Source organism: Tiliqua scincoides, chromosome 5 (genome assembly GCF_035046505.1).
Source record: "Tiliqua scincoides isolate rTilSci1 chromosome 5, rTilSci1.hap2, whole genome shotgun sequence".
NCBI lineage: Eukaryota > Metazoa > Chordata > Lepidosauria > Squamata > Scincidae > Tiliqua > Tiliqua scincoides.
Genome location: NC_089825.1, coordinates 91,937,102 through 91,948,770, shown reverse-complemented (window position 1 = coordinate 91,948,770; position 11,669 = coordinate 91,937,102). Strand labels below are relative to the sequence as shown.

The following is an 11,669-nucleotide window of genomic DNA, read 5'->3' as shown; positions in this document are numbered from 1 at the left end:
GCCTGGCATAAATACTGGTAGGCCATTCTTCTGCCATTGCTTGCTCAACAGAACACTTCCTGCTGCAGGCCAGCTACAACCACTGACCTTGGGGATCCTGAGCTGAACGCTCCCTCCAGATCTAGGTTTGAGAATGATCACCCACGGCCCCAGGCCAATCCTGATAATGAAAACCCAGTTCTGTTGGCAGAGGCACTTATCTAGAGTGGGCTCATGATGTTCCCAACATATTCAGACACTTGTGAAAAGTATGCAAGATAGCCAGTACATGTGTCTGGGCAAGATGAGGGAGGAAGGCTGTTTAAAAGGAGAGATGCAAGAGGGGAAGTGAGAATGTACACAAAACTTGGAGGAGGTATACACCTTCTGCAGTGAGGCACCTGTGCAGGATTAAAACATGTTTACATGCACTTCTAGCACAAATCAGTGAGGTGAGTGGGAGGTGGAAATACATGTACCGTAGAGTGTGTCTGTGTGTGCGTGAACACGCACGTGTGCAAAACTCTCGTATCCAGCCTTTCCACTCACTGGTCTTGGAGTATTTCTGCTTAGCTCTGAGCACAGAAGAGTGAACGCACCCTCCCAGTTCCAGGGCGCAGCATGGAGGAGGGTAGCAGGACTGCTGAGGTGGACCAGTTCATTTCTCGTGTGGATGTACCCAAATAACCAAGTCACTGTGAATATTTTTTAAAAATGATTTTTTGTGAAAATACAGTATGAACCCATTCTTATGTCTTGGCCCTTCCTGTCCAACTGGTTCTTGACTTGGGTTTTTAGTGTGGGCAAGTTTGCTTACCTTTTGGCACACTTAAGAAGAAAGTAACCATGTGATGTCAGGTTGCCAAGGGTAGCAACTGAGAGGATGTTGCTCTAGCAAAGGGGGGGGTCAAACATAAAGCCTGTGGGCCAAACGCAGCCCTCGGAAGCAATTTATCTGGCCCCCATTCTAATTGGGCTCTCTCATATCTCAAAAATATGAACAAGATTTGCAGAATTTTCTTTTGTCATTTACTGCAGATGAGTTTCTAAGTGAGCACAAAGTGCTTATTTCTGGCCATGATGGCTTAATGATGTCACTTCTAGCCCTCCGCAGGTGCCATGAATACTAACTTTGGCCCTCTGTATGAAACGAGTTTGACATCCCTGCTCTAGCAAATGGCAGAGACAAGCTGAGCACTTCTCCATCCATCGCTTTAAAATCAGAGTGCTTTACTCGGCTCTGCTTTTCCCGAACGCTCCATTTGCTCGTATTCTGCCAGGCTACGATTGCAATCCCCACCTTCCCAGTGAGGGTTGGAAAAGTGTGTAGGAGGCTTCTACAACCTGCTGTTTTCATTGTATCGGCATGCTTTCTGCTGGAACAGTTCCCCTATCCCACATTTTGAAGGTTAAGGGAAACCAAAAATGCCTTGTACAAATAACCTAGTAGATTTGGGGGAACTTTTTTATTGGAAATACTTTACGACTTTTGACCCACCCATCAGTGAAGTCCATAAATGCATGTGTATATAAATGAATGTTGGTGTTTTCCAACATACTGACTATCCCAGACACATCTAGAAGTGTCACCTTCCTTAAATTTGAAGAGGCAAAGGAACAGTAGTTCACACACTATCTTTATTCTTAACCATTTTGGGATGCGGTTTAAAGGACCAGTAAACATGTTCCATTTTCAGGTTTTTCTAGTAAATATGGTGTCTTGGATTAGACATGCACCAAGTTTCAAAGCTTTAACGGTAGAAAGTATCCTGCCAATGTCAATAATATTGAGTGAGTTCAAAGTACCTTAATACATAATCCAGGAAATATAGCTTGCATTGATATGTTCCAGGCTCCCATTATAGATCCGACTCTCTTTGTCCTGGGATTGTTTCAGTACAATCCTAGGCATGTCTACTCAGACATAAGTCCGATTATGTTCAGTGAACTTACTCCCAAGAAAGTTGGTATATTATTGCAGCCTTAAAGAGATACAGTTGAAAGCCTTCTGTTTCTAGCTTCTGCTGGAAATTTGTTCTAATCCCAGGTTGTCTCATGTGTATGAAGAGGGGAATTCCCACAGCACACTGTTCCATCCCACCTTTGTGGGCTACTACTCAGGTTGGTTTTCATGACCCATGTTTTAAGGAATAGAAACAAACAACGTCCCCTTTCAGACTTTTCTAATAACGATTGTCGGATTTATGTGGGTATTAAATGACAGCCATTGATCTGCTCATGAAGTACCTTAAGCTATTGCTGCCCAACGTTGCATATACACAACAGGGACCAAATGTGTACACCTGTGGCCTGGGCAGAAACGGATTAACCATTTTACTATATCCATCAAAGTGCAAAAGAGATCCAAATGTGTGTATCTAAACATGTTGGTATTTTATTTAATACACACGAGTAAATGATATTCTGGCATCTATTCTACGAGTACAGACACATTCCTAGCTGCTACTAGAAACTTCTCACTCTCAAGGCTGATTCAAGGGTGTGAAGGGGCAATAAAAATCCACATCCCAGCATTTCCTCTCATATATGATTTTGCTTGTTTGGGGCTGGAGTGCTACCCTTCATTATACAGTAAACTTCTCACCCTGAGTTTTGACTGTTAAGTGTTTAAAAAGGCCCTATTTTCAGACTACTTTAGTAATTGAGTGTCTTGGTATATGCTTGTTCCACATTTCAAGTTTTGGAAAGGTGTGGCACTGCCCTTTAGCTATGTTTGATGTATTGTACATTAAGACCCTCGTTTTGAGGAATGTATATAAAAATTTTCCCCTTTAGATGTGTCCAGCAATCGCAGTATCATGGGTCAATTCAAATGCAGCATCAGCACATGGCATTATCAGGTAACTGTTGAAGATGGGGTCCAATGGGCAGCCCCGTGGCTGGGTGGTTGCCCCACTTCCCATCCCCCCTGCCAGTGGGCAATACAGTGGTTTGGTTTCTCTTCCACTTGCCCGTTATGATAACAGGACAGTAGCAACAATGACATTCTAATCATTGGCTGCTGTGTCCCTCTTCCCTGCCCTTGAAAACTCCATGTAGCATCCAGGAACATTGTATGGGGGAGGTCATGATATCCTGCAACTGCTGATGACAATGGCATTGGGGCTGACCCAACAACATTAAGGCCACAGTGAATGCCCCACCACTGACCTGCACCCAACAGAGTAAAAGGAGGTCAGAGGCAACTCTGTTGGCAGTCTCATCAAACCTATATCAACCCTGGAGCAGTATATACTAAATTTCAGATTTCTCACATCTTTCTTAGGAGTGGACCTCAACACGTGGGAAACCCTGGCCTCTGAGCAGCCTGCTTGGAGGCAGGCTGTGCAGCATGGCCTTTCCCAGTTTGAAGAGACACTTGGCCAACAGGCTGAGGCAAAGAGGCAGGCCCATAGCCAGGGAGACAGACCAGGGACAGACTGCACTTGCTCCTGGTGTGGAAGGGATTGTCACTCCCGAATCGGCCTTTTCAGCCACACTAGACACTGTGCCAGAACCACCATTCAGAACGCGATACCACAGTCTTTCGAGACTGAAGATTGCCAACAACACACATTTTTCCAGTAACATAGTAAAAGGAATATGACATCTTTGCATTCAGCATTTCCTACTTCCACTTCATTGACTACTGTTTGCAGAAGACAAGGAGCTGAGCATCAGACGTAGTCTTCCATCCCCTGTAATAAGTACTTAGAGCCTGAAAGATTGAGGTGGGCCCATGCATCCTTAAATATCTAGTGCCAGCAAATCAGTGCAAGCAAATTCTGCAGGAATGGATACCCGTTCCTAACTGCTCCAGGAAATCCCCCAAGCCTGACTCAAGTGTGTGAAAGGGTAGTGGAACTTCCACAGTCCAATATTTTGTCCCATATATAGTTTTGCATGCTCTTGATTGGATTGGGAGGAAAATTTCCTATTCTAACTGCTTCATGCTTTAGAAAAGGGGCAGGGGATTCATTTTCAGGCTGTTCTAGACTACTGGATTATATTTCTACCAAATTTCAGTTTAATAGCTAGGATGGGTGTAACTTTACCAACTGAGGGGTACAAGTGGCACAAAACAGTCTTGGTGATGAGAAAAATCTGAAAGGTAGACCTTTTTATGTCTCTCTTTGGAACAGGGGATTCAAAGTGTACTCCAAAAGAGCAGTGTACTTGCAGGACACCCACAAAGCTAAAATGTGGTGTAAATATATAGTCCAAGGCCTGCTGATTCCTAGGAAAGTCTGATAACACAGGCCTACAAAACTGAGGGTCAGAAAAGTTTTCCCCAAACTTTATGGTAGTTTGATATGCATTTGGGGTGCAGATTCCAAAAATGGCATCCGTTTTGCCCTATCATGTCTAGTTTTGGAGATATAGTATAGCCTCGTTAGCGAATGGTTCAAATAGCTTCTTCATGAGGAAGTCATGGTGTAGGCTTCCTCATGAGGAAGCTGCTTGAACCATTCACTAAAGAGGCTATGCTGTGTCTCCAAAACTAGATGGGATAGGGCAAAACGGATGACATTTTTGGAATCCACACCCCAAATATACCCAGCAATTGGTGTAAGATTTAATAAAGCAAAATGTGTGTTGGCCTGTGTAATGGATGCTTCTGCCTCTAACCATCAAATGCAGGACATGATGTTCCCCGCAGGATGGAAGATGGCATTCCAGAACAAAGTAACAGAAGGCACACATGGGAACTGAATGTTGGGGTGTAGGAGTTCCATTGCCTCTTCAGACTTGAGTTTGTAGAAGTCACTGCCAGTCACAACCAGGGACATCCATTCATTCCTACAGCATGCAGTTTTTAATTCCCACATAGGGGTATGCCCCCAGTTATGTTTGCATGCTTATATTACTTTCATAGTTGGAACACTACCTAAACAAGATTCACTGCTCCTCTTTACATGGAACTTGCTGCTTAGCAGGAGAACACAGTGCCTTGGAGCATGTGCAGACTCATTTTTCTGGTATAGCAGGGTGATCCCAGCCAGGTCCATGTGTTTGTGGTCCATCCAGTGCAGGGGGAGGGAACACAGGACTCCCAGGGCAGGAGATGTGGTTCTGTTCATATTGACTGATCCTTGTTAGTGGATCCTTCCCTGCTACATTGTACACAGGGTTGCAGATGTACATAATTGCAGTTCCAGTGACTTGGAACTTGGTATCCAAAAGTCTTGGATACTTTTGTTTACTTTGAATTTGCTATATAATCTTTCTGCTTAATAAGCACCCAAGGTGGTTTATATAACCAAAGCGGTTAAAAAATAAACTTAATTAAAACCACCAGAACACTCATCATTTAAAGACAATTATCTAAACATTAGTGTCAGGGCCAGCTGTACTGCCTGTAGACCTAGAGGGTGTGTTTTCCAACTCCGACTTCCTGATGTCAATGACTAGGAGCTAGGAATGCAGAAACTACTGTGTTGACCAGGCAAGAGCAGATGAAGAGAGGACTGGTCTGTCAAAGTCAGCATGGCACCCACATTAGCAGCAGATCTCAAGGGTTTCAGACAGAGATCTTTTGCCATCCTAGATATGTCAGGAATTGAACTCAGGATCTTCAACATGCAAAGCAGGCACTTTACTACTGAACTATGGCCACTCCTGGCCCCAATTTATACTGAGCCTGGCCAACCCAGAGAATTCATACTGCCTGCCAATCACAAAGGCTGACATTGCATTCTTCTGGTCATGAAGAGGGTTGTGGTTGGGGGTAGCTCACTTTGACTAGATTCCGGCCTTGAACATAAAAAACTTGTTCCAGAGGCCTGCTGCATTAGGCTAAGGGGCCATTTAGTCCAGCTTACTATATCTACAGTAGACCACCAGATGCCTCAGGAAGCACTCAAGAAGACAAGAAGATATCTGCAACCTATTTCCACTCCCTTGCATCTGGCATTCAGAGATAGGCTACCTCTAAAACCCAGAGGTTGCACAGACACATCACACCTTGCAACCTGTGATGTTTTTCCTCTATCAGTGTGTTCAATCCCCTTTCAAATGTATCGAGGCCAGGTGCCATCACCACATCCTGTAGCAAGGAGTTCCACAGATAAATTGCATGCTTGAATCTTAAGGTTTCTGGCATAAACATTACCCCTAAGAATTAGTGCTCATTAACAGTTATAGTACAAGCAACACCTTGGGCTGAGGCCTGTCAGTTGGGTATTTTCACCAAGTTTTAATTTAAATGTCCTGCAACTAAGACAAAACAAGCTACAGGCTATTTAATTCAAACTGAGGGGAAAGTGCTAGATCAGGCCTGAGACTTGCTTTCATTTTTCCTGGGTTGTTTTTCCTTCTTCTTCTAATGACCTGCACACTGTCAGACCGTGACTGTATGTTGCCTCTGGTCTGTTCACCTCTAAGCCTTGCACAGCAGTTCATCCTCAGAAAAGAAGTGTGTTCATGTAATCTGTTTCCTAGATAATAAGTGTTCTTTGTCGGATTTTGCACACGTTGCGTAGTTCAGCAGAGGCATAAGGTGCACATGATAATTTGGAAGATTTGGGATTGCACCGGGAAAGCAAGACACTTGCACATAGTGATTTGTACATTGGTGTATACAGTACTCATGCACGAAAACTGTGCAAATCTCTCTCTGTTGTGTGTATACAGTGTTTCAGATCAATGGATACACACACACAGTGTCAGTTTAGCATATTCTTGTAGTATACCTTCAAATGCATGAGGCAGGCGTAGACATTTTTTTTTCCCCACAGTGTGTACAGCACACGTAATTGGGGCCAATTACAGAGCACAAAGAGTGTATGAAGTCATTCGCAGGCTTCCAAGCACATATGCACATGGCAAAACAAACATTCAGCTTCCAGCACACGGCGCACACAAGGCACACGCTTTCCCCACTACACCTTTACAACACCCACGCTGAGGGGAAAATGTCATGCGTGAAGAGAACCTGAGATGGCCATGTCAGAACCAGACAGATCTGCCTCCCACTGGGAAAAGCATCCCCGTGTCTGGATACATCTGCCCGGCTCCCAGGGGCGAGTTCACCACGCGCGCGCGCGTGTCTGCCCTGCGTGGTTTTCTCCAGACGTGTGCGTGCCCTTCAGACCTTACAGAGAGATCGTCCTCTCTGCCCACGGTGTAAACGCACGGAGCAGACGCCACTTCCAACCTCCCAGCCAGAACCCTCGTTGAAACCGCCGCCTGCCCTCCGTTTCCCGGTGCCCGTTCACAAAGGGGAGAGATCGGTGCCCAGTGCGCAAAAAAGTTCCCACCAGCTGGATGCTGGCTCTCCTTCCCCCTGCGGTCCTGCCCCACTCCCTCCATCCCCTTTCCCTTTTATTTTCTGCTCTCTGCCCTGGCCCCTGTCTGCCTGTCCGCCCGTCCCTTCCCGCCTCTTCGGGGTTCATCTCTCCCCAGATTCCCCTGTCGCCTGCCTGCCATCTCCCTTCCTTGCCCTGGCCAGGCTCGGCCCCCATTCCGTCCACCCCATCTCTCCATCGCGCCTTTGTCCTTTTCCCCTCTTCTTGCCCATTCCGTCCACCTCCTGCCCGCCAGCCAGCCAGCCAGCCTCCCTCTCCCCCTTCCTTCCTCCCCCTCCGCCCGGGTCTGAGAGTGCCTGCCTGGCCTGCTGCTCCATTTCCTGCGCTCCTTTTTCTCTTTTGCGCGCCTGTCTCTTCCTTCCTTCCTTCCTTCCTGAGCATCCCTCCATCCCTCCCTCTCTCCGTCCACCATCCCTGCCTGCCTCCCTCCATCCCTCTCTTCCTCCCTCCTCCTCCTCCTCCTCCCCCCAGCACGGGATTGTGGGAGGAAGCGGAGCGGAGAGGAGCGCAGACAGACGCCCAGCGAACATGGCTGCACCATGAGCCGCCTCCCCGAGGCTCGCCGCCGCCGCCGCCTCCTCCTCCAGCCTCCCCAGCGCTAGCGCCCTCCCCGCCGCCCGCCCGCCCGCCGCCCCAGCCCAGGCCGAGCGGGGAGCGCCGCGGCCGAGGGGGGGAGGAGGCGGAGGAGGGACCCCCCTCCCTCCCCGACCCCCCCTGCGACCCCCCCTCGACCGCCGCGGGGGGAGGCGCGGGGGGCCCCGCACCAGCCAGCCGGAGACGGACCCGCGGCCCCAGGCCGGCCCCAGGCGCCCGCTCCCCGGCGCCCCCTCCCCATGGATAGGAACTACCCCAGCGCCGGCTTCGGGGATCCGCTGGGCGCCGGCCCGGGATGGAGCTACGAGCGCTCGGCCAAGGCCAGGTCAGGCCGCCGGGGGTGCTGGTGGGGAGGGCAGGGGGGAGAGGGAGCCTCCTCCGCGGTAGCCTCGGGGGGGCCGCGCTTGGCGGGCATCGGGGGGACCCCCTCCTCAGCCCCTCCTCACTTGTGCACAGGCCTCCTCCTTCTCCGGGCCTGGGAAAGGCGGGGGATCAAAGTGGGGTGCGGACCCGGGGGCGGCCCCTTGGAGAGAGGAGGGCGCGCTTCGCCCCCTCCCCTGTGCAGTTGGGGTGCAGTCTTGGGGGATGTCCCCCCCTTCGCCTGGGGAGAGTTGCCTTGTGTGGAGGGGGGTGGAGAGGAGGAGGAGGCGGCCTGTGCTTCAGCCTCTAGGCCATGCGAAGGAATGGGGGAGCAGCAGGGGCTACACAGGCTTGCCCCCCACCCAGCCACCCACCACCCCCGGGGCAGGACGTGGGGGGACAAGGTGGTGAGGGGAAAAAATGGGGGTGCAAGGACAGGTGCTGCTGGTTCTGGCCCTGCACAGCAACCCCACCGTCTCTCTGCAGGGAGGAAAGTGTTTCATTCCACACAGGGGAGGAATGAGGGAGGGAGTAAGTGAGGAGTGTGTGTGGTGTGGTTTTGGGGTTTCTCTTGTTTTCCTGCCCCTAGGGGTGCCTGCTGTGCGTGCAGGTGCTGAGAGGTGCCCCATGGGAGGGCACCCCCATCTTCCATGCACGGAGGAAAGGACCCTGGGTCCTGTGGAATGAAGAAAGAGGCCTCTGCTACTCAGTGCTTAGAGGCAGAGGATGTTGTACTGGGAAAGCGGTGCTTTGAGAGGCCTTCCCTGTACTAGGAGTAGAATTAACCCCCTGTACATATTTAACTCCTTTTTTGCCTGCCCCACAGGTGTACACATTTGGTCCCTGTTGCTTGTATGCAACGTTGGGCAGAAACGGCTTAAGGGTCTGCGTATGGGGAGGGGAGCTTTCCCGCACTTTCTGCATTTGTGGGGGTGATGAGTGGCACCACAACCTGCCCTGGGCAGGCCCTCTCTTTTCCCTCCCTAATTTGCAGGTTGCTTCCCCTGTTTTATGCACATCAACCAGTACACAGTTATTAGGGGTGCAGATTGGAACATTTTTTTCTTGTGTACGTAGACGTCTGGCCTTGAAGCTGTAGGATACTGACGTGGGGGCCCTACCACCCAGATCAGAGGTGATCCTTTGACTCGCATCACCCAGAGCAGGTTTCTTGCTTTGCTGATGCTTGCCTGCTAGATGCAGTCCTTCCCCTCTGCTGTCAAAGAGCAGGGTCACAGGAGAACCGGGTACCCCTTCTCTCAGGAACGTCTATGAGTCTAGAACCTGACCTGGCTGCCTCAGTGCTAGAGGGGAGGGGGGTTGTAAAGAACCTAGTTCCACCACCTCAGGACTCTGACTTCCTCAGGTTTGGCCAGAGCCCTCAGCCTTGCATCCTGCTCCCTCTGCCTCAACACTGGCAATTTCTGAGGTTTTAAATCCTCCTGGGAAGGTGGCCAGAGCAACTGGAGATCTACACTTGAGTTGGGGTTTCTTAGGACATTCAGCATCCCTTTCAGGCAAACCCTGCAGCAGTTTCTCTTAAGGGCCTGTGTCCTGTCAGGGACTAGCTGGTCAGCCAGGCTCCTGGTGGCAGTGGGTCGAGCAGTGCAGGTCTGATGATTCAGACCAGGGTGACGGTGGGCACAGCAGTAGCCATCCTGGACACAGGATGTCTTGTGTATGTGTTATGAAGATATCGAGGTGCTGGCAAAGATCTGAGTGAGGTTCTGTAAATGAGGGAGGGAAGTACAGGACTCTGGAAACCCCCCAGCGTTCCCATCATTTTCTCTGTGAAGTGAAGCGTGATGGGCATTGCAGGCCTGCAATATTTGTTGTTTGGGTTGTTTACACCTGTGAGAGCATTGTGAGGGCCAGAAAGGGTGAGAATTGGCCTCAAGAATCTCATGGACTTGAGAAGAGAAAGGTCGAGTCCTTTGATTTCAACCTTGAAGTCTTTTGGCTGCCTGTTCTTGGGTGAGTGGTGGTGGTGGTGGGGGGTGTTTTTCTACTTTTTGCAAAAGGAAAGAACTTTTGGAGATTCCACCAAGTACATCTTTTGCCTGGCAAAGTGAGAGAGAGAATGGGTTGGCTTCTCTTGTGGTAAGAGGCCTTTACCCCTCATTGTTTGCCTAACAACACTGTGGACCATCAAGCCCAGGGACCTGGTGTCCTCCAAAGAAGGTTAGCATCTTCTTCAACTTCTTCAGTTGCTCTCCTCAGAGTAGCCTCTAAACCTGCTCTTCTCTTGAAGAACTTTGGAATCCTGAATACCAAGGTATCCCTCTGTTCCAACAACGGAGGCCTTGTTACAGGAGCCGGAAATGTGGATCCCTTTAACCTCCTAGGTCCTGCCCCCTTTCTTCAGGAGCCATGAGTCCTGGATCCCCAATCCCACCTCCCACTTTCCACAGTCCAGGAAAGTGGAATCTCTCCCTTTCCCCTTTATTTGCTCCATTCCTGCAACATTAAGGGTCTCCCATCTTTTGACACAAGAGACCCATATTCTTTTTCAGCCCCCTTCTCAGTCTTGCTGTTTATATGATGAAGAGACAGAAGGATATCATATTCTGCCACGTGACTTCTATTTGTCCCACACCTCTCTGCAACTACTACAAAGCTTGGTTCATTTTTTTTTGATGCAAATTATTGTACCCCCTCCCCCCCATTCTCTCAAGGCTGTGTCTTAAATACTGGGCAGGAGATTCTTGTATAAGTTGTTTGAGATAGTCCTCTGCTTGTTATCCTTTCAAGAGAAATAGTCCTCTGCTTGTTATTGTTTCAAGAGAAGACATTAATGGGAGGCTTGATTTAAACACACAATTGGCCACTGGCATGGCACTTATCCATGCACACATTCCATGTGGCCAGCAGGCATGTGCTTTCCATGTGCTGAATGTGTCCAGTCTTGGTGGTCTGCTTGGGTGTGCTGTTAGAATGTTCATGTTGCTGGACTGCTAATGTTACACACATGTGCTTTTAAATGAAGCGGTAGTTGCATGGAATGCTTACCTGGGTTAGTAGTTTTTCCTAGCTATTGTCCTAGGGAATGCATAATGGATTTACCTGGAGGCAGCTATGGGAGAGGTAGGACCTGGGTTCTGGAGGTCTACAGTGGATTAGAGCAGGGAATTTTTGGAAGCGGGACTATGGGGTGCTTTAGGAAGTGTATGGGGTTCTTTAGGGGATCAAGTAAGTGTGGCAAGATGGGCCCAGTGCAAAGTTTCTTGATGTATGAGTGGGGTTCATTGTTACAGTGTTGATTGTAGGAGGCATGAATTTTGATACACATGCAGGGTGTGTTGGCCCAGAGACAGAGTGAGACCACCTAAATATGGAGTCGTCTTTACTGAACATGCACATGATGCACTGATGAAGCAAAACAGGATGCTATATTTCCTATCTCCCATGTTGATCATTCTGTGTCTCCCC

The 11,669-nt window shown here is 49.2% G+C and overlaps 1 protein-coding gene across 1 annotated transcript in view; it reads left to right on the top strand.

Moving 5' to 3' along the window:
- The first annotated feature begins 7,805 nt into the window (after positions 1-7,805).
- PRR12 (proline rich 12) overlaps positions 7,806-11,669 on the top strand; it is a 50,926-nt gene continuing 47,062 nt past the window's right edge. The window contains exon 1 of the mRNA XM_066627450.1: positions 7,806-8,205. Coding sequence (XP_066483547.1) covers positions 8,120-8,205 — 86 coding nt within the window. The 5' untranslated portion in view covers positions 7,806-8,119. The remainder of the gene's footprint in view (positions 8,206-11,669) is intronic.